Below are 24,398 nucleotides of genomic sequence, written 5' to 3' on the forward strand. Positions count from 1 at the left end.
TTACTGATGGGGGATTACACATATGAAGATATCATGAAAATGTTAAAGGTATTGTTGCCTACCGGCATCTACGAGAAACTGAAGGAAAAAGAATGGGAGGTGGGAGAGAAAAAGATTGTATGGGCAGAAATAGAAGACGAGGAGAACAAACGTACCCCAGGGGTAGGCCTTGGGGAGAAAACTAAAGCATTACCAGGTTTGATAGTACAGGTTCTGCCAAGATTACTGACAACTAGAAAGGAAGACTGGGATGCAATCTCAGCATGTAAACAGAAGCCAGATGAAGATACTAGTGACTTCTATTCAAGATTCGAGAAATGTTTTATTATTAATAGTGGTCTTAAACCAAGTAGCGAGTCGTACCCGCATCTTTTTGTATCAAAGTTAGTCGAGAATTCCCTGTTAGCAGTTAAAAACCGTGTATACAAGGTTGAGAGTACATGGCAAGCAAATACGCCATCACAGATGTTACAAATGTTACAATACCATCAGAACAGAATTAGAGAAGAACAGGATCATGAACAGAAACGCATGAAAGACACGAAAATGAAAATGTTAGTGGCCCAATCAGTTCCAGCCGACAGCCAGAGAAAGGGTACGACCCAGACAGGCCACGCCGCAGCTCCCGTTAAAGGGACATGCAACTATTGCAAGCAGCCAGGTCACTACGTACATGAATGTCCAGTTCTGAAACATAACATAGCAACAGGTAAAACTAAAGAGAGACCGCATCCACCGAGACAAGATCAGGCCCAGCAACAGACTTCACAGAACGTACAGCCCATGCAGAATACGCAGCCTATGCATGCTTCATCTCATACAGCACAGACAGTAGCGGTATCACAGCCACAGCCCATTGCCGCGACTCAACAAGTTTCCCAACAGATGTACCAGTATGCCCAATCTGCTTACCCCGATTACCAACGATACACATGAAACAGCCTTGAGAGGGAGTTGGGCTTGCCTCTTATTGAAATTCCTGTAGATCAAGAAGGTCCTTATGTACACAGTCAAGTATTGGGAAAAGACAGAAAGTTTTTAATTGACACAGGGGCAAGCCGCACCACAATAAGCCATGACGAAGTCCCAGGGGCACCCCTCTCAGGCTCACAGAATGTTTCCCTTGGTTTTTCAGGACAGCCCATTGTAAATGAGGTATCAGAACCCGTCCCCCTGGCTGTGGGTCCGTTATCACGTGTTACAGACTTGTTACTTACGAAATCATGTCCAGAAAATCTGTTAGGAATAAAGACATTGAAGGCTCTAGGAGCCATAATATGTTGTTCCCCGGAGGGAGTTAGACTCTTTCTGCGGGATTTCAAGGGTCACTATGTATTACGAGAGTTTGATGTCAGATTGAAAAATGTACCAGATCACTTGTGGGCAAAAGGCCCAACTGATGTAGGTTGTATGCATATCACACCATACCGTGTTACACTCAAGCCAGGAGTTGTTTTACCCCGAATCAGACAATACAAGTTACCACCTGATGCTGTAGTGGCTTTACTGGAAATCATTGAAGAGCTCATTGCCCAAGGAGTGGTCGTAGAGACCGACTCCAATATCTGTAATTCACCCATCATTCCGATTCTTAAACGTACTGATCCCAATGCACCGCCAGTATATCGGCTGGTGATTGATCTGCGAGAACTGAATAAATGCATTGTTCCACAGTATCCTGTGGTCCCCGATATCTCTTCCTTATTGACTGCTATTGATTCTGAAGCAACGTTCTTCACTGTAATTGACCTCAAGAACGCCTTCTTTAGTGTACCCATTGATCCAGAGAGCCAATACCTCTTCGGATTCAGTTTAAATGGACGAAGTTTCAAATTTTCCCGCGCACCTCAAGGATTCACAGAAAGCCCCAGCATCTATAGTCAAGCACTGAAAAGACAACTAGATTGTATTCAAATGCCAGTTAACACCGCTTTACTGCAATACGTCGATGATCTGCTGATCACCGCACGAAGTGAGCCCGAATGTGAACAAGCATCACTGACAGTTTTACATTTTCTGGCCGACAAGGGACACAAGGTGTCTCCTTCGAAGCTACAATTCTGTGTTCAGCAAGTTGTGTACTTGGGTCACTTGCTGTCCAAAGTGGGGAGACAGCTCACTCCCGATCGCATTCAGTTAATTGTAAATATGTCACAACCCCAGACACAAAAGGAAGTGCGGGCCTTTATAGGCCTCACCTCGTACTGCAGACAATGGATCCCTCAGTATGCATTTCTAGCCAAACCACTCATTCGGTTAACAACACAGGAGGCAGCAACTTCGACTGTCCTCCCTTGGACTCAGGAACACACACAAGCCTTTGAAGAATTAAAGAAAGCTTTATGCCAAGCACCAGTTTTAGCGACACCATGTTACAGCAAACCTTTTACACTTTTTGTTACAGAACGTGATGGTACAGCGTTGTCTGTCCTCACCCAAGATCAAGCAGGTTCACATAAGCCTTGCGCCTATTTTTCAAGTACATTGGATTCAGTAGCCCAGGCACTCCCTGCGTGCTTGAAGTCAGTAGCAGCAACAGCTTTAGCAATCAGACAGAGCGACTCAATTGTCTTAGGCCATCAGTTAACAGTACAAGTTCCACATTCTGTAGAGGTTCTTTTAAACAGAACCCAGACTCAGCACTTAACTATAGCACGCCTGACAGGTTATGAATTAACGCTATTCCAGCCACACATAGAAATCAGACGCTGCAGCATTCTGAACCCCGCAACATTGTTACCTACAAATATGACAGATCCAGCCCCGCATGATTGTATAGAGATCATTAATGCAGTAACAAAGCCTCGACGAGACTTAACCGATGTTCCATTGACAAATCCAGACCTGACACTTTATGTGGATGGTTCATGTATGAGAACAAGTACAGGAGAATTAGTGGCCGCGTATGCAGTGACCACTGAAACTGAAGTTAAAGAAACACATCGTATTGACACACTGTCTGCTCAAGCGGCAGAGCTCATTGCTCTGACCCGAGCCTGTATACTAGCCAAGAACAGAAATGTTAACATATACACTGATTCCCGTTATGCGTTCGGAGTTGTACACGACTTCGGAATGTTATGGCAAGAACGAGGTTTCTTGACCTCTCATGGTGCCAAGATCCAACACGGTCCCCTCATTCAAGCACTGTTAGAAGCAATACATCTGCCTTCAGGCATATCTGTCATGAAGTGTAAAGCACATACTAAAGTTACAGATTCTGTTTCCCAGGGTAACGACCTGGCAGATCAGACAGCAAAACATACAGCATTGACTCACACCCAGACAACTGACGTGACAAAGACAATAGTACCGACAAATTGTATGACAGTCAGGGATCCCACACTAGATGTAATCGATATTCAGACACATGCTACTCCAGATGAAATAAAGAAATGGACTGAACTAGGAGGGATCCAGACAGATCAAGGTTGGATGACGAAGGGAAAATCTACATGGTTTCTCCCTGATTCTATGGTTCAAGTCATAATCAATACAGCACATAGTCCAGCACATCTAGGAGAGAAAGCGATGTTAGACAGTTTACAAAATCTTTGGAGCAATAAAAACTTACGAGCAGCAGCAAAACAGAAAGTGCGTACTTGCATGATCTGTTGTCAGTTCAATCCAGGTAAAAGCGTCCCTGTAGAGCAAGGTGGATTTCATCCTCCCGATCACCCTTTTGAAGTCCTCCAGATGGATTATATCCAGATGGACCGTTGTCGAGGATTCAAATATGTCCTCGTAATTGTTTGTGCACTTTCCCGTTGGACCGAAGCATATCCAGTCCCAGATTACACTGCTCCGACCACTGCCAGGCAGCTGGTTCGAGAATTCTTCCCACGATACGGCTTGCCTCGTGTTGTGTACTCAGATAACGGACAGCCATTCTCATCCGAATTAATGAAACAAGTTTCCTTGCTGCTAGGATATCAGTGGAAATTCCATTGTGTCCGACATCCCGAAGCCGCAGGCCTTGTAGAGAGGCATAATCAGACACTAAAGACCCGCCTTGCTAAAATATGTCAAGAGAAAGGGGTCGACTGGATAGTCGCCCTGCCAGTTGCACTGTTCTACATGAGAATGGTTGCCCATTCGAGATCAGGACTATCCCCGTACGAAGTGGTCTTTGGTAGACCACCGAATATGTGGGGGACGCCCATTCCTAAGAAAATTACTGATGTTGATTGTAACATGTTGACAGATTACCTTGCCTCCTTGATGTCTGCACTCCAATCATGTCGTTCACAGGTTGCCGCAGCCTTCCCTGACAACACTGATGTAAAGCCGCATGATGTCCGTCCCGGGGACCTGGTCTTGATTAGGAACTTTGACAGGAAAAGTCCGCTGGAGCCCCGCTGGAAAGCGCCGAAGACCGTCCTTCTTACTACGAGGACCGCAGTAAAGGTCGAAGGCAGAAAGGGGTGGATACACACGAGTCATATTAAACAATGCAACGAACTGAAACCAGACCCAGACTCGTCCACCCCTTCCAAAGACTGTATTGAGCCTAGTGACTTTAAAGTTTCCGAACGAGAGAAAACTCCCCAAGAGGAGTATAAATTAAAACTCCGATCTAGCAAGTCAGACAGTTTAATTGTTTAAGTCCTCCCCTAGGTGAATCGGTTAAATAGTTTCTGACATGTATCCCCTAGATCGAGATAGAGAGAGAGACAACTCAAGAAACGTACATATTGCAAATCACTGCGTAGTCACTGTATAGTGACATTATTAATTATGTTTTTTCTAAGTATTCTGATTATTGTTGCAAGTATACTGCTTCCTATCTATTACCCTATTTTCAAGCGTGAACAATCTGCTTACAATGTTTCTGCTGAACATTCTTTTAGTGAATTACCTCCCCATGAACTTTCTTACAGACTCGCGCTGCGCAACAACACATTCATTAGTATGTTACATCACTCCCATCAGACTAACAATGCTACAAACTGCTGGATTTGTGGCCGACTCCCTCCCTACCAGAAATACAAGGGAGCTCTGCCCCTCTTTCCGTACCCGTTCACTCACAATGGCTCCTGTGGTGCATGGTTTAGAATAATTAATTCCTTAGATCCTGATATTGCTGTTTTCAAAGGGAGCTGGGTTTGGGGAAACTTGAACTTAGTTCTGCTCGATGTCTGTTACCCTGATAAGAAGGGACTCCCCACTAGAATAGGAACTGATCTAGAAAATGAAGTATATGGATTAGGTAATTACACAATTAACCTTATGATTCTTACTGTTGAATCCGAAGCTGCACCAGTTCTGCCCGCTATGTCAGTATTACCAGTCACTGGTGAATTATGTGTCAGTAAGAAAGGTTCAGTACACTTAGGTCATAGTAAATGTACTACTGTGGTCGAATTCAGTGATCAAGGTAAATCGTCCTTTAGAGCTAACCGTCATTCCTACTTTGTGTGTGGTCATACCGCATACATACGCTTACCTCCAGATTGGGATGGTACCTGTTATATTGCATTCCTTCTGCCACCTGTTTTTCTAGCTCCTCCTGATTATCACAGAAATACAAATCTAGTAAAGAATAGACTCCGAAGAGATCTCCCGATTGTCGACTACACAGAAACGGCATGGGAACAATATACAGATTTTAATAAAGGATTCTTTTTCTTCTTAGGCCCTGTCCAGAATAGTAAACTAATACGCAGATTAACTAGAACACTTGAAGCAGTAGTGAATGAAACTGCCTCCGCCCTAGGTAACTTAACCGAAGAGCAGTCCGCCATGCGGGTTGTTGTCCTTCAGAATCGTCTTGTTATTGACGTCATCTTGGCAGATAGAGGCGGAGCTTGTAAGGTCATCGGGTCAAGTTGCTGTGTTTTCATTCCAGAAAACGCGCCATCTGTATACAAAGCTATTACACGTCTTCATAAAATTGCCAATCTGATACATCAGAATCCAGGCACCTGGACTTGGTCCGGTTGGTTCTGGACAACGTTAACTGCTTGGGGATGGAAGATCCTATCCTTCCTAGGTATTGGCCTAGTCCTAGTATTCAGTTGCTGCCTGTGCCTACAGTGTGGGCCAGCGATTTGTGGACTGTGCGCCACATCATGCATTGAACATTCCAGTTTCTTCTCAAAACGTGAAAGAAAGAAAGAAGAACAAATGATATTACAAGAACAAACTGATCGATTCATGAGGATCGATATATCATGAAGGGTCCGTAGGGAACAAGGAGGGAATGAGGAAATATAAATTTTATGGTCAAGTTGTGTTCCCTATCGTGTACCCCACCGTCTCCATGTACCAGCTTAAAGTGCATGTAACTTCCCTCCTGAGCCAGCTATGAAGACGCAAATACATTTGCGTCCAACGTTAACATGTCCTCTTTCAGACCCACCCTGAATGGGTTGAATAGTCCGTTCCTAAGTATGCTATGCCAATGTCTTTTTGTAGTGTACTTTACACGTTTTTCAGCTCTGGCAAAGTAGGCCCTGAATTTCTGCCATCGAGCCTTTTTCTGGCTTCTGACTCCGAAAGCCTCAGCCCAGGCTGTCTCTGTACCCGTGAACTCTGACTTACTTCCAGCGCGGCCCACCGCGCTCAGCTCAGCCTGCTGCCTGCCAAGACTGACTACAACCTTCGAATTATCTGTTCCGCTCCTCGAAAATACATTCCTGCCTACTAGTTTAAGTAAACATCATCCCAGCTGCAGGGCGAAAGGCCGGCCTCACTGTCTCCGTGCAAGTAATTCATAGCCTCTGTTACCATGCTCCCATGGAAGGCCCATGCCCCCACGCTTCTCATGCAGACACTTAGGCGCTTATACACGCACTCACAGTCAGTATAGAATAGCTTCTGCCCCAGAGACCTTTTCCGTTCAGATAATATGGTTCCCAAACATCAGATATCAGATATGATAGAAGTACGAGTTGATCTGACATGCCAGACTTCTGTCTCTTTCCGCCAGTGTAAATGTCAAGTCCCCTGCACCCTCCAGTTTCACGTCAATCACACGTCATGCAGCTGCGCGCGCATCCAAGCCTCCGATTTCTGCTGACAGTGCAACATTTCTGCTTTGTGCCACCCACTCGTGACACTTACATGTGACGTTTCTAGCACACACCTCTAGTTCACGCCTTCTAATTACGTACCACTACCACGTGCATACTGTTATCTTGTCTTCTCTCAGCTGTTACGCCTACTATATTGGTTTCTATGATGTGCTTTAAGTATATAAGCTATGTATTGTCAATAAAATATTGCTCTATCCCTTCCTGAACCCCTTGTGGTTGCAGGAACATGATATCCAGTTCCGGAACGATTCCTTTTTAAGGAATAAAACCCCTAAGAACTCTAACACCACGGACTCTGTTTTTTTCTTTCCGATTGAGTTATTATTGATTAAGTACTTACCTGCATAGAAATTAAGACGGTAAATTAAATATTTACGACACCATCACCACCCCCTTTTGTACTTGTTTCGCACCAGACTGATTTTTGCAATGTTCTGTTTGATGAAAACACAAAAAACAATAAAAAGTTATTCTTAAAAAAATAGTATTGAAATTGATACTCAGTATGAATACCTCTTCTGCATTCATCACAATAAAACCCACTAAGTAGGTAGCTGAGTTTGCAAAATGAATGCTAGTTATGCAACATATCAAAGGATCAAAATCTTACAAAATCCTTTGACAACTGTCTTATCTTTTGTATGTGCACTGTTAGCCAGAGGAATAACAGCAAGCTACATTTACCAAGCAAATAGAGAATCATATTTGAACACTCTCCATCGTTTTGTAAATAAATACTTGAAAACAAATATGGAAACATTTCCTTAAATGCTCACGTGTAAGCAACTTTGTACTTTCCATCCTTGCCGCAAGCTGAAATCAGAACATCATAAGTGTAAGATTCCTGTGCGTCTGTTCCTTCACTATCTTCAATTATTATGGTGGTAGGAGGTGACCATGTCAGTACTACTGTCCTCGACTGGATATCAGTCACCTGAAAAATACGGAAAATTCCACAACCAACATTTTACAGTGCTCATTTGGAACTAATGGGTACAAATAGACTTTAATGCAATAGATAGCAAGGAATTATAAAATTACACAAGTTAATGCCTGTTAGACGAGTCAGCCTTAGAGTGGTCTCTCCCCAAACATTTTAGCTTTGCCCGCCACTGTTTGCTGAAATTCAGTTTTGTTGGACCTAGGACTCTGTGCACTTTAGCACTGCTAACCAGTGCTAAGGTGCCTGTTCTCTCTCTCCTAAACATAGTAAAATTGGCTTACACTTGATTGGCATATTTAATTTACGTATAAGTCCCTTGTAGACTAGTATCCCATATTCCCAGGGTCTGTACATTAAATGCTTCTACTGTGCCTGCAATACTTATTGTGCCACCCCCTTAAGTAGCCCCGTAAAACAAGCCCCAGGACTGATATTGCAGCCTGAGTACAATTGTAAACAGCAAATTTGACTCTGCTCAAACCGGGAAAGACTGCTACGGATGTGACTGCTTACCGGCCTTTGCCAATGTTAAATGTTAACTGCAGGATCCTTACTGGCATACTTGTGCAATGTTTACTTCACTATATGTCTGGGTTGATTCATGCTGACCAATCCAGTTTTATACCAGGCCGGTGTGCGGCTCTTAATGTTCTGCAGCTACTGCCAATTCTATGGCAGGGTCCACGCCTGCCAGAGTGGGTTTGAGGCATGTTCGTAGGCATCAAGAAAGCATCCGACTGCGACTGGAGCTACCTCCACTCTGTCATGCTTCGGATGGGATTGGGGCACTGTTTTGTCTCCTGGACCTTTCTATTGTATGCGGACCCTGCTGCTCCGATCCGTACTGGTCGCATTTGCTCAGAGCAGTGGGGTGTGGGGCGTGGCACCCGTCAGAGTTTTCTGCTGTACCCCCAACTTTTTGCCCTTGCGGTGGAGCCATTGGCATGCAGACCGTGCAACGGTCTGCCCTTTCCTGGTATTCAGACTTGTGGGGTGTCTTATTTTATTTCCCTCTATGTGGATGATATGGTACTTTACCTGCATGACTTATGCAGAGTTGGAACGGCAGCACGTCTCCTTAAGGTACTAAGGGAGGTGTCTGGCCTTCGTGTAAAGTGGCTGAAGACCAGCCTCTTCCTGATCTGAGGGTACAGATAGGAACCCCCAGTGGTGGGTGACATGCATTGGGAACAGACCGTGGTACCTTGGAGTCAAAAATCTATCGAACTCTCCCTGACCTCTTGGAGGGCAATATAGGGACTGCAGTGACTGTGATGCATGTGAGTGTAAGGTTTTGGAAGACCTTGCCCCTATCAGAGGCAGGTCGAATTGCTGTGGTGAAAATGGTGGTGCTGTCTCACCTTTTGTACTTTTTTGCAGTGCTCCAGCTGATGATTCTGAGCACTACATTCAGGGACCTAGATTACATCCTTATTGATCTTATTTGGAATAAGCGATGGCGGCGAGTCGCTTAGGCCAAACTGCAGCAAGCAACAACCGATGGTGGGATGAAGGATTCATATTATTAAGCAGCACAACTGCAACAGTGTATGGGTTGGTTTCATGGGAGGTATGGGCTGGGGATGCTGAGATTACAGGAGCCTCCTGATACACAACCACCATGGACACTTAGACTCAATTTGTGGCAGGTCACCCATGTGGGTTGACGTGATCCAACAGTACTAAGGGCCTGTTTGATGAGGGTGCTTAGTTGTACCCTGTTGCTCTGCATCTCAGGAGTCACAGAGAGGGACAACCGCCAGGCCACGTCAAAGTCGTAGTTCATGGCTTTCCGGGACCCCCACCAGCAGTTTTCTGAAGGGCACAAACGGTAGGGGGCTTCCCCGACACTACAGGATGCACGCCATCGTGCAATGCCCACTCGCAGTGTGCGCCAGGTGGCACCAGGTCAACACGGCTGTCACCAAAGTCAGCTTTCTGTGCTCGGGCCTACGGTGGGGAGGGACCATCCCGGGATGCGCTGTCACTGCTCCACTGCTCAGCAGTCCCACCCGGGGCCGAACCACCAGCTCCAGCCGCGCCGAGCCGCGATCCAGGAATTAATGGAGCATGGGTCAGTACTGACCACTGCTCAAGCCAGACACTGATCCACGTCAAGGCTGCAGGAGCTCGGACCCTCTCTGTAGCTGTCCACCTCCACCATCATTGGCCCCCGGGCTTACGCGCCCAGCCTCCGATGACCCAGGGCTTGGAGGGGTATCAGGGAGCCATGCCGCACAGTCCTGCATGTAATAGGGGGGTGGGGGAGATGAGGCAGGATAATGATCCACTGGGGAAATGCGGCACGGAGCAGATCTAGTTCAAGGCTGCTATCTTCGGCGCCTTGGCAATGCCTCCCATGGACTGATATCTTAAACAATATGTACCTAAGATCATCTGACTTAGGGAGCGCATATAGAAGATGATGAGGGCTACACAATATGTGTGCCCTCGACTGCTGATTAACATCACTTGCAAGCCGGTTTGCCTTAAGTTACACAAGGTGACGGACATATGTTCATTTATTACAGAAGGAAATATTGAGGTCACTGAATGAGACCTCCATAAAAACTAGATACATACAGTTGAGAAGTATGTGTTCCATTCAATTAGATGTATGTCATACATAAGAAATAGGCCCATGAGGTTAATAGAAATTCTTACAAATTCATTCTTTTAGGTGCCTGGTCAGATGGAGTTTAAGTCTTGAGGAGACTCACCATAATTAACCTGTGAGTCGAAAAATTGACACTAACATAGGGACCGTTAGCAATAATGTGTTTTTTTGGAACAGTATTTATGCTGGACTGATAAGTTTGAATCATGGATACCCACATTGTATATACGTTTTAATTGTTGCATTACTGCACTTAAGAGGACTGCGCTGTCTGCACTTTATTGATATTTTGTCTGACACCTTTGATAAGCAACAATAAAACTGTCATTTTGTATATGGTCAAACATTGACACATACTCTTACCTCATAGGGCAAGTTGAGTTAGTCCCACTTAACCATCTATTCTTTGATTAGCTGCAGCAGTCGCTTCATATATCGATTTGATAGATTCAGGATTGTTAATATTTGGCTACCTGACAATCTTGCAATTATTAGTGATAAAAAAAGGGAAAACCTTCTAATCACATATTCTCTACAATATCAGTAATTAAGGAAGCTCTTAAAAATACATCTAAGGGGTCATATTCAATCTATTGACTTTCTATCACCTTCATAACACACATTTCACCCCACAGAAGGACGTCAAGGAGGATATACTCAATATTACTTTAATTACCTTTTCTAAAGGTTGGGACAGCCATATTATCCAATGGTGAATGTCCATTACAAGCATGGACACCATAGGATAGTGAAATGCTAATTAGTTGCAAGGATACTTTCGAAAGATTGGCTCTTGTTCATACAGCAAAATCAGAGTTTGCCCAAAACTCATTTTCTATCTTTGGCATCTCACTTAGCAAACATGATGGTGCGAAGGCGCTAATAAAGTCCCCATCAATGACAATGGCTGCATTCTCACTCTGCACACGCACAAGATTGGCCAGCAGATTTAGAGTGTGCGACTCTCCAGAATGGCTGGTGCTTCTATTATAAATATTAACCAAGAGGAGGATGGCTTTTCCAATATTTGTATAGATCTTTAGGGCTAAAGGTCGCTGCAAAGAGTGGGAATTTGTTTCACGCTGCAAGCAAGCCACATCTTAACCAATGTACATAATCCTCCCATTGACTGACCTACTGTTGTTTTCACTACAGGGAATTTGAAACTACTGAAGCTTAGCCTATAAACCTCATTGGTAGCCAATGTTTCCTGAAACATACAACAATTGTAGGCGTCTAGAAAAAGACGCCAGCCATGCCCAGTCACCTTCGTTTTCAAACCAGAAACATTCTAGTTAACAGATGCCAGATTCCAAGGAGCCAACATAGAGTTTCCAATCCACTGCAAGGCACTATGATTGGATTCTAGGGAAACAACTTGCTCAGTGTTATATCATAGCATTGTCGTGTTGATAGCATCAAGATTATTTTGGCTTTTCCCAAGGGTAGGGTCACACAAATTAATATCCATTCCAACCTGTGCTGCCTGGGCTAAGAATATAGTTCGCCCAATGTAAATTCATGCTTCTTAGGACAAACAGTGATCACACAACCAGCATCACCCCGAGGCAGAGTTAGCTCAATCTCCCTCTGTCAATCATTCTCTGTCAAATTAGATAATACTGCAAACCAGTTACTAGTGGGAACTTCGGAATTTAGAGCAAATAAATTAGGCTGCAAATCAGGTAAAAAGAAACTCTGGGGTCTGTAAAAGAAGCCAAGAGATAACATTTTTATAGAGCACGGACAAGGAGGCCCTAGGAATGGTGATTAAAACAAGTCGCCCACGTTTGGGGGGGAGGGTGTCTAAAATTTACAATTAGATAACACTGCAAACCAATTACTAGTGGACACTTCGGAATTTGGAGCAAATGAATTAGGCTGCAAATCAGGTAAAGTCAAACTCTGGGGTCTATACCAGAAGCCAAGACTAGGTATGGTGATTAAAACAAGTCACCCACGTTTGGGGTGGGGGGAGGGGGTCTAAAATTTACATTGACACAATCACCATTAAACTCCTTCTTTTGGCTACTCACCACGTCTACTCCAGGTTTAAATAGTATCTCCTTAAATAGGCGAACCCTTGGCCTAGTATTCACATACAGCCAGTAAACCACTTTGTTAATTAACTGTTCTGTGGTGTCCACCACCTAATCTCTAAGGTGAGGGGCTGTAGTGAGGAAGAATGCCTGCATACATTGCTATGTTAGCATAACCGCATTAGAAGTTTAAACGCCATTTTGCAACCTTGCCGCTTTTGCACACGGCACTACACATATCTGTTGTTGTAAGTTAACTTGCTTGTTTTCCTTCACATGGGAACGGTCTGCTTTACACATCCCTAGACTTACACAGCAGCCTCTGTCTGTACAGCTTCTGCTCACAGTGTTAAGGTCAAATTACAATGTATGCTGTTGATTCAATGTGATCGACCCACACGCTAGACATAATATGCCTCCAGCTGCAAGAAGCTGAAATTCGAGTGCCTTTAATATTACACTGCATGCAGTTTGCAGGCTCTTGAAGAAAAAACTTTCCTTCTACAAGAGAGCTTGCTGATCCTTTGATGTGATACACCTAAGCTGATCTTTGAGGTATGGGGTTCCCCATTGAAACTTAGAGACCTTCTATTATTATAAAACTTAGCTTAGAGCAAGGGGAGGGTGGTACACAAGGCGCTTTATGACCTGTTTCCACTATCAGTATAATATGATTTCTCCCTTTGTGTTTTATGGAATTGTAACAATGCTGATTGTATTATTTCTAAGCATATGCCTGCTTATGTTAGCCAAGATACTGCATCTTAGAGCACGTTTAAATATTTTAAACTTTACTGTGTCTCTGATTACACATGTTGTGGACTTATATGAGAAATACAAAGGAAAGAGTTTTCTGGTTTCCCACCATTTCTGAGAGTATTCTAAGTCGCTTGGTCTGGTTTGTCTAATCATTGGTAGCTTCACTTAGGACGGAGAATGGATGAGACACTGATGCTAGTCGGATAGGGGTTCTAGGTACTGAGGTGAGTTTCTGGTACACCACAAGTCAATGAGGTCCTGGTTTCCTACGCACAGTTCTGTGCACACACAGAATGTCGGCAACAGGCCATTGGCTAACACAATGTGGTAAGGACGAGCAGCCAGGGAGGTAATGGGATACCAGAGAGTCCTTAGTCCTTAAGCCTCACTTGTTTGTAACGAGAGCTTTTTTAGACCCTGGGTCACCACCATATTCTACCCCTCGCCAATGTCTGCCCAGATGTTGTCTGAGCACTAGAGCTATTTCCACAATAGGAGAGATCCATTATGTCCTCTGCTTGGGAACCCATTGCCTTGAAAATGAAAAGGCTGGGTTGACGCCTTAACTGCTTGTTTCACTGACACGTTGGTTGAAACTCCTGACCCTCTCAAACCTAAAGGTGGCAAACACTTCTCTATTAACTATAAGCCAGCAAACAATAGACAAAGAGAACTTCCCAAAATACGGGCAACTTGTCACAAATTTGATTAACAATCACAGTGTTTTCTAAAATTATTGTTTTTATTAAACGATTGCTCAGTTCACATGTGAGAACAAAATCTTGTAGAAAGGTTATGGCATTTTGTCATGGAGAGGTACTACATCCATCAAGTGCAAATAGTAATAGGTTTAGCACAGTTTGCATAGGGTAGATACATGCAAGTATTATCTTTGTCAATCATCAGTCAGACCTCAAATACACCCTACAACCACCAAAAGCCGATCTTCATATTCCCCTGTGCTCGCCCCATTTGCCTAAAAACTTTTTGAATTTTCTAGGGCAGCCCGAGACTCTGCCTGCTGACACCAGTCCATGTGGTTTTCCCAATCTTGAAAGCTTGGAGGTCTGCCCTCACCCCATGTCTTTGCTATGTTTCTTTTTGGTTCTCCGGCCACCAGCATTAGCCAAACCTTTGAGTACTTGGGTCAGGTATCCTCCCCCGTTATATAAAGTAGATGTCTCCAATCGGGACCACAAGACCCGTAACTCTGGCAATAATCCGTACCACCCCCCCGAACAGCTGATTACAAGGCATTCCCAGAGCATATGGAAAAATGGTCCCACCATCCCACATCCCCTGGCACAAAAGGCTGTATCATAGCGACCAGGGCGGGGTAATAGGGACCTAGAATAATAGGATCTGAGTAGCATCCAAAGTTGTTTTAGAAGGAAGCAAGCTATTATGGCTATTACGCTGGGGCGCTTGAGTGCCTCCACCCAAGCATCATTGTCAATAAGGCAGACATCTCCTTCCCACGCCTCCCGCAAAGATCTCAATAGTTCATTGGAGTTGTTCATGACAATCAGTGTTAACACTTACTATCTGGGGATCAAGTTCCAATGATTCTAAACTCTTTTCCCCTGCGGTGAAACAGTAGACCCACTAACAAATTCCTCAAAAGTGTGCAATCTTGAGCAGCCAAGGGCAGAATAGAAGGTCCACCCGGTGACAGTAGAAAGACTAGTGTGTCCATTGTGACAGCCAACTTTCCACCAATTGAATTTCTTTACAACAACTCCCACTGCTCTCTCAATAAAGCTGCCCAGGGTCGAGGTTTTCACTACAGCAGGCTTAGTCAACCCCATCTTACGCTTCCCCATTTTAAAAATGGCAAGAGAAAAGTGAAAACTTATTCTGGCAGAGAACAGTACCTTTCTATAACTTTGATCAAGAAGCCACAATAAGGGGCCAAGCCCAGCCTCCTCCAGACGAGAAGATGCGCCCGCTATTGGGCCAGGCTTTGCGCTGGCACAGCCCAGCAGGCTCTTTATACCACAATGTTGCTGACCCCTTCTCCTTGACCTCAGATGTAGCAGATTGCATGGCGTTGCACAGCAAGTAGCCCCACATCATAGCCTAGTTTTCCAATGCAGTGGGGACCCTGCTGGTGCTTTATAGCGCAATGGTGGTGGTCCATGCCGCTTGGCACTTGGTGTTGCAGGGTATTTGTGGGGTAAATAGTCCCCCAGCAAAGCATTGCAATGGGAACCATGCAAATGCTTTATAGCGCAATGGTGCTGACCCCTTTTCCTTGCCCTCCGTTGAAGCCGGGTGCTGTAGGGCAAGCAGTCACCCAGCATTGCATTATGCCCTGTGCAGCAAGAATTCTGCAGGTGCTTTGGTGCTTTAGCGCACTGATGCTCACCCTTCCTCCTTTATTAGGGCAAGTAGTCCCCCAGCGGTATGGAACTAATTTCACCTCTTGCTCTGACTTTTCAATCACTCATGGTCCTTGGGTACCTCAACTTTCATCCTGAAATTGCCCCGGACCCCGACTCCATCAACCTCTTAGACACCGTATTAGTTCTAGGCCTCTCCTACCACGCTTAAGGAACTAATCCTCTCATAGGCTACTTTCTAGACTCTATCTCCAACAACTTTTCTCACATTAGGGTAGACAGGCCTACTACCCCCAATATCCCTTTCTCTCAATCCAACAATGTGCCCACATATAATCTTAAAGCACAGCTGTGTAACAGAAGCTCCATGGATAGCTGGAACTCAGAGCTTAAACAAATTGCCTCCGCATCTTCCCACCAAACTCTCAACTGTCACTATTAGGCTTACAAATGCAGCTAATAACCATAGCCCATTTAAGGATCACTAAACAGTAAAACATCCCATGTGGGTTGGTATATAGAGGACTTCAGGCAGGTTAAATGCCACAGCAAACGACTTGAGCCAAGGTGGCATACTTCAAATAACATTCATGATAAGTGCTCTGTAATTATCACCACCACCGGAGACAGACCAGCACCTGTCCTGACTTCCCCGATCCAAGAAAGCAAATTCCACTAAAATAATTTACCACTTCCTCTGGCTCTTCATGCTCCATCACCCCCATCCCAGCACCCCTGCTCCGACCTTTCTAGTTACTTCTCCGATAAGATCAAGCAGATTTATCTTAAATACTCCCCACAAACAGCTCTAGATTCTGGACTTTATAACTATGCCCACCTCAACATTGTCTGGGGGCAGTCATGCCCAGCCTGAGTCTTCTTATGCAACACTCTGCTTATGATGAAATAGGTCACAAACATCAGGCTTTCATTTAAATCCGACTCCCTCGTCTCCCATCCACACTACATCTTTTCTCTTAGTCATGAACTTATTAGCTCCAAACGCACCCCCTCTTTTAACCCCTCACTATCGACTACTGCTTACCCCATTGAATGGAAACAGGCCATAAACTTGCCTTTGTTAAAAACCCTTTTGCTGAACCTATGATATTGTATAACTACAAACATATCTCTGTTCTTCCTTAACCAACTTGGAAAAACTAGTCAACCAGCAACTCGCAGGCTACCTCGAGACTCACCTTCTGCTCAATCCCTCATAACCTGGCTTTAGAGGCTATCATAGAATGAAAACTGCCTTCATGGCTTCCACAAACATGAAACTTATCATCAATTAGGGTGCTTACTGGCGCCCTTTTGCTTTTAGAACGTTGGCACGTTTAAACAGTATTGCGTACTATTCTATTCAAATGATACACACACACACACACACATATATATAATCTCTATTCTGGACTACTTAAAATGTGGCCAAGTAACCCTTATCTTAAAAAAGCCTGACTCAGACCTTTCCGATCCCAACATCTACCGCCCAGGCTCTGGCATCCCAACCCTAGCTAGGCTCATGGATAAATGCGTTCATCAGCAACTCTGCAATCACATTATCCAATTCCAACTCCTCAATCATTACCAAACTGGCTTCAGACCAAGTCACAGTACTGAAACTTCATTGGTCCACATTGTTGATGACACTTTACACTTACTCAATCAAACTGAGTCCTGCTTACTAATCCTGCTTGATCTGTCAGCAGCGTTTGACACTATCAAACATTAGATCCTTGTGAACATCCTAGAACACCAGATGGGTATCTCCAACACTGCATTAAATTGTTTTCTTCATTCCTACACAACAGAACTCTTGATAAGGTGAGAAGAAATGCCAACACAGAAGGAATTTGCTTAGTCTAGTCTGCTGGTAATTAGTGCTTGGGTTACAGTTTTCCGTGCATTCAGGGGAAGCCATTGAAATACTTTTCAGAGTATTCAGAGTGTGTTACAGCAACACCCAGACACCGCAGTGGCGTGGTTTCCCAGAGAAAGCTGATCATCAAGGCGATAGCCAGGTTTTTGGCAGCATGCGAGGCCTGAGGTGGAGGGCCACCAGGCAGTGGTCTAGAGAGAGAGAGAGAGAGAGCTCTATCAAATAGAACAACTCAGTTTTCTTAGCCTTTAGCGTTAGCTAATTACAGCTCATTCAGTCGACAACCGCAGACACACAGCTCATCTAATTTGCCTTGCTTCTTGATATCAACCATGTTTGTTTGTTACTTTGTGCGCAATCCATGCTATTCTCCTCTGTACAGCGCTTAGCGATCATCCTATGCTTCTTTGTATCGTTCTGTGTTTATTATCTTTTTATTTCCCATTGTACAGCACTCGGATACTAGGAATTGTCTTATTCGTGCTATATACCATTTCATAAATAAAAACAAATAAATAAATCTCATTCTGCTCTTCAACGGTTTAGTTCTGTATTCTCTTACCAAATCCAATCCGTATTCTCCCAACATTTTAATTTGATGCTTCAAATATTTTGTGTGCGGTACCCCGGGGATCTACCCTGTGCCCCACACTGCTCAATCTTTATATGATATAACTGCCATCTATTGTTAGATCTTTTAGTTTTAACAGTATCTCTTACGCTAATGCTACTCAGCCGATTCGCTTTCTACTGGAATACACTGCAATTACACCGACAAATTAGATGTGCTGTGTGTCTTCGGTTGTCGACTGGATGAGCTGTAATTAGCTAACGCTAAAGGCTAGGAAAACCGAGTTGTCCTATTTGATAGAGCTCTCTCTCTCTGTACCACTGCCTGGTGGCCCTCCACCTCAGCCTTCAAATGCTGCCAAAAACCTGGCTATCATTGTTGATGATCAGCTTTCTCTGGGAAACCACGCCACTGGGGTGTGTGTGTGTGTTACTAATACTAATACTAATTTTCATTGGCTACCTCTCTACAAACGTTTCCTTTACAAGCTTCTTATGCATACCTGCAAAGCACTTCACAACCCTGGTCTTTTCTATTTTACCAGTTGCACAGTTCTATGTTCCTTTCAAATGATTTCGCTCAGCATATCCCCTGATTGCTCGAAACTCTTACATCCAGCAGGCTATTGCAGGAGGGTGCTCCTTTTCCTACTTGGCACCTTATGCTTGGAATAAGATTCCTTCTCGATGGGTTCTGCTCTCGCTCTCAGTACTTAGGAAGAAATGTAAAACCTGGCTGTTCTAACTGGCTTAGTTATCAAGCTCCAGGCAATAACTTTCTGTTCTGCTCCGGGATAACCTTATGGGCGAGATGCATGTGTTACTTATACAAATAACATAACATAGCCTTCCAAAGAAGTCTAGCTAGATACAAAGCTAATGAGCTAATGTTGAAACAAGCATTTTTGAAACAATTGTTTTTCTTTCATAAATGTCTCTGAGGCATTATTCATACAGTGATGCAGATACAAGAGACCGAACAGCAACTCCTCATCCCCGCTTCATACAGAATCATTGGGGACAAAGGTATAAAAAAAACTAAGAATTTGGGAGGAGGAGCAAATTGAGTAATGGCGGGAGAGGGTGGCGAGCCAATATCTAACTGCAGGCCTGGGAGCTTTCTATAGATATGTGGGGTTAGTACGTGGCTTGGCATAAGGTAACAGGGGAAACATACTAATCATTCAGTCCATACCATAACTATGAGGCTGATAATAATGTAGACATAAATATTAGGTAGAGGTTAAACTAATTATTACGGATAGTAAGGATGTGCAATGTAAAATGCGTAGTCTTTTTCAAATATTCATCTCGTTTTTAATTATGGCTGCTGAGATTACAATAATAATTTCAACCACTTTGATACACAAGGTTTGTGTGCTGATTGTACATATTAACAGTATTGCTGCGTGTGTGTCTGCTATTTTCAGACATCTGAGTGTGGTTCCATATATCCACATATAACCCTGGCAGCAAAGAGCTTCTGAGGTATGGTTATCTGGCTTACAACTTTCTGGATCTTGATCGGCCTAACTCGTCACAGAGATACGTGAGAGCCACTGGTACGCTTCCCTTTTCTCCAAAATGATTGTGATTTGCAAAGATCTCATTAGAGCTGAGGAAATCTTTCTGGGTGAGCCCTTCTAATTGGCAGCGGCAGTGGGTCACGACAAAACACAAAGTAATTTACAGCCAAAAATATAAAAGGGAAAAGTCAAGACTCAGCACCTATTCTGGTATTCTAATTCATGTGAACACCAACAAGAAAGTTATGAGCAATATCTATACAAAGCTACTGGAGCACAGAATGGGGCTATCAGGGACTGTGTTAAATTGGTTCGACTCATTCCTTCACAACAGAACACAAAGACTTGAGGTGAATCAGGCTCTGTCAAATCCTTCTCCCCTCACTCTGGGGTCCCACAGGGGTCCATGTTCTCACTCACCCTTTTCAAATTGTTCATGGAGCCGCTAACGGAACTCCTGAAATTGTCAAACATTCATTACCACATGTATGCTGATGACACCCAATTGTACCTGAAAGTCTCCTCCCCAGAGGACATAAGGCCCCTCAACTCAACTCTTCAGGAAACACAAAGTTGGTTGACTCTCAAACACTTGAAACTAAATGCCCTCAAAAAAGAATTTCTCCTTATCACTACAGCCAATCACTCCCCAGACATCGAAGAAAGGATGCATCAACTCACAGCTCTCGACTGCACTCCAAACATATTTGATTCAGTGAGCTCTCTGGGAATAATATGCAACAAACATCAGTGCTCCCACCAAAGGTACAAATCTCAAACTGAGAGTTTTGAGGTAAATAAAACCCTTCCTACCCCATAACGCCTTCAAAAATGTGGTTCAAGCCCTAGTGATTTCTATATTGAAATATGGTAGTGCTACCCTCTGCAGCCTTCCTAGAGTGAAGATGGCACCACTCACTACGCTGTGAGTTTTATTACAGGCTCCAAAAACTATCATCACATCACGCCTGAGTTGAAATCTCTAAATGGCTCCCCTATGAAGCAAGGTTTAATCTGAAAATTGCCTGCATGACGCTTTACACTTGAACACCCCGATCTATCTTGCACACAACCTTGAGCTTTCTGGAGGCTCTCACTGCTCTACAGGCTCTAGCACCTTACTGCTCAAGCCACCGAAATGCAATAAAAAGACAACTTACAATCGAGCATTTTTGGGTATTGCACCAAGAATCTGGAACGACTTGCCACCTGAAATAAGACTTAATAACTCCACGGCTTCCTTCAGGAAAGAAGTCAATGAGTTACTGATAAAGACATTTTAGGGCTAGCTTCCTACCACCTTAAGATGCATTGACTTTCTTTTGTTCCCTTCAGTTCTATCTTGATTATCACCATCTGTTATATTTGTTTTCTTTTCTGATTGGTTTACGATTACCACAGGGTGTGCCCCTTGAACTGCCAAGATGTAAAGCGCTCTGTTACCCTTATGTGGTCTTGTTCGTGCTATATAAAACTGTTCAAATAAATAAATACATAAGGATTTTGGTTATGTGCAGTTATGTACACTAAGTATTGCTACATAACTTATCATCCCTTCAAGATCTGCGCATACAAACTACTTTAGTAGTTGAAGTAGGTCTCATCTGTGCCTATTCCCACACTCAAGTTGATCATTAGAATATTGTATCTTTACAACATGATGGATCCCAGTTCTGACAATTGTGTCTTGGCCATACTAATCTTTAAGGACACACCACTCAGACCACTGTTAAGGTGCCAGAGATCTCTCCAGAAGGCACATGCAATAAATAAAACATCTATTAAAAACACTGATGTGACCCTCCTGAATAAGCAAATCCAGGAGGTTTGTAGTGTGAGACTGATTTTCAGTACCCTCCACCTTTTCTAGCAACCCCTTCACATAGTTGTCTGCACTCTTTCTTAAGGGCAGAGATCTCCACTTCCATCTTTTTTCTAGAATCACACATGCCTCGTTCCACATTCACCAGCATACCAGTAGGCTCTCCATGGAAGTTACCTTTCACTTTATATTATCGTATATAGACCAATGTGGTGCTTTAGTGCTGCTATTTGCACAGACTCCCTCTCTGGTTGATGCACCCCATGCCAGTCTCCTTCTCCTTAAATGCCATGCATGATCCAGAGCCCCTGGTACAAAGATATCCTCCTTTATCTATGGGCTTTTTTGTACATGATAATTTACTAGAGTCCTCCACACTTCAGGCGTTCATGCAGTAGAGAGGATCCACTCAATGCCTGCAAGATTCATTCAGCACTTAGAAAGAGGGCAAAGCCCCTGTCCCTGTACTAAAAGAAAATTCAGACACCCTCCTTCTATGTGCTTGTTTTTGCCACTGCTTCAGATACCTGCTGTAAACACTGATATACGTCAGCAAGCTCAAAAAGCTGTGAACATTTTCTCTGCCCCTCAATCAGCAAGCTACAGCACCATGGGCTAATCGCAAGTTGAACTTTCTGGACTCTGGCCACACCATCCAGATTCCTCCTCAATATGCATGGAGGAGTCTACTCCATTGACCACCAAGGGCTTGGGCCCATCATAAATTCCACGCAGTGGCTGATAAGAGTGCCTCCAGAATGTATACCCCCCTAGCATGGGCTGCTTCGTCACCCAGACCAACTCTTTCTGAAAGCTATACTGTGTGTTTTTACTCATGTCATACAGTGTCCATGTTTCAACTACTAACGCCTGCTGCAGGAACTGAACTGCACATCCCTCTATTCTGCAACACTATTTCTTTTTCATTCTCGATGGAGGTTGACATTTTTTGAGACAAAGATTGGCTCCAGGATGTTGAGTCATCCTTATTGAGAAGCCACTGTGACAAGGCAGAAGACAAAGTCGTGATTATTTTTTTTCTTTGCAAAAATAAGCAGACTTACCTCTGGTTTTGCAATGTTTGAAAGATGTGCTTCAAGTGCCTTAGTTTCTTCATCTTTTTCTAAAAAAATAAAATGTTTAAGAAATGTTAGAACAAACATGACTATATTAGGGGATTACCACTAGGCAAATATCTTTTTTTTTTCTTTTAATTTTTTCTGTCCTCATTCACCGCCAATATCGCCCTGAATGCACACTCAAGCAGTCCATACCCACACTCAGCAAGCTAAGAGGCGTAAGCGGCTAAGGGATGAAATCACCCACCTACCGGCATTTAGTCTTGCTAGTGTGTATACCAAGGCAGCCACTGAGATAACTCAATTTTTACAAGCGTCTAGAGCTAGGTGGCCATTGTCTTAGAACCTCTCACCCCGTGCTGGGGGATCCCGACCTGGCCCTTGGAGTCTTCAGGCAACCTTATTATAGGAGCCGAGAGAGAAGGAAAAAAAAAACCTACACACTCAACTCCGGGTTCCATCTTGTTTTCAGTATATTCCAGAATGTTCTCTTCTTTTTGCTGCCTGAACTCTATAAATCCAGCTTGAAAATCGCCAGAACAGAAGATTGTCAGTCAAAAAAGGAGGGAGGGATAGGATCTGTCAATTTGATACATATTTGTCTCCTACCCAGGAGCACAGCGTAAAAAAGTAGCGATCTTGCAGGGCCTCTAACATTATCTTGTAAGCCAAAGAAGACCAAGGATAAGCCAATAATGACAGGGGTTCCTATTATATCCGACAAAAATTTGCCAACACTGTCCCAGAAGGGGATCAGAGCGGGACACTCTTTCAACATATGGGTATCAGAAGAACAAGTTACTTACCTTCGGTAACGCTTTTTCTGGTAGATACAATATCTGCCTGTGGATTCCTCACCTTGTGAATATCCCACTTGCGTCAGCAACATTCGGAAATTCTTTTCGTAGCCTTGCGCCGACGTTGCCTTGGACGTCATAGAGACACGGCATCGCACGCGACTCCGCTGATGTCACCGACGCCTATAATAGGCCCACGCCGGCGTGATGACATCAGTTCCGCCCTTTTTTCCGTGCCTTCGAGGCACACGGACAGACCAATGACAGTAGTGAAGCACAAAGTATACACAGTACACGATAGTCATAATAACACACAGTGTGTAGCCATTGAAAACAAACATTCGAAATAGAACATTTTCATGACCACAAAATAAACACAATATCAAAGTGAAACAATACAGATATACTGGTATAGAAGAGTGGACAACGGGGAGGCGGGTGGGTCAGTGAGGAATCCACAGGCAGATATTGTATCTATCAGAAAAAGCGTTACCGAAGGTAAGTAACTTGTTCTTCTGATAGATACATCTGCCGTGTGGATTCCTCACCTTTTGAATAGAGTCCCACAGCAGTCCCCACTCCCGGAGGAGGGAGTCCACTCTCTTCTAAACCAGGAAATCATGGAGGACAGAACGCGCAAAGTGACCGTCCCTCCTCACTTCGGAATCCAAGCAGTAATGCTTCGCGAAAGTGTGGAGGGAAGACCATGTTGCCGCCGTACAAATATCCTCCACAGGAACACCTCTAGCTAATGCTGAGGATGAAGATTTAGCTCTTGTAGAATGAGCCCTTAAACCCTCTGGTGGTTCCTTACCGGCCAAAGAGTAGCACATCTTAATACAGAGGACGATCCATCTTGACAAAGTTCTCTTATGGACTGCTCTTCCTTTCTTGCAACCAGCAAACCCAATGAAGAGCTGATCATCCAAACGGCAGTCTTTAGATCTGTCCAGGTAAAAGGACACCGCCCTCTTGGGGTCCAGACGGT

At 44.0% G+C, this 24,398-nt stretch overlaps 1 protein-coding gene across 7 annotated transcripts in view; it reads right to left on the bottom strand.

Moving 5' to 3' along the window:
* Positions 1 to 24,398, bottom strand: part of FNDC3A (fibronectin type III domain containing 3A) — a 1,489,010-nt gene that overhangs the window by 736,770 nt on the left and 727,842 nt on the right. For all 7 annotated transcript variants that reach the window (XM_086934979.1, XM_086934981.1, XM_086934980.1 and 4 more), the window contains 2 exons: positions 22,599 to 22,657; positions 7,814 to 7,971 (listed from right to left, as the gene is read on the bottom strand). In XM_086934979.1, the coding sequence (XP_086791105.1) occupies positions 7,814 to 7,971; positions 22,599 to 22,657 (217 nt within the window). The remainder of the gene's footprint in view (positions 1 to 7,813; positions 7,972 to 22,598; positions 22,658 to 24,398) is intronic.

Source organism: Lissotriton vulgaris, chromosome 8 (genome assembly GCF_964263255.1).
Source record: "Lissotriton vulgaris chromosome 8, aLisVul1.2, whole genome shotgun sequence".
Taxonomy (NCBI): Eukaryota; Metazoa; Chordata; class Amphibia; order Caudata; family Salamandridae; genus Lissotriton; species Lissotriton vulgaris.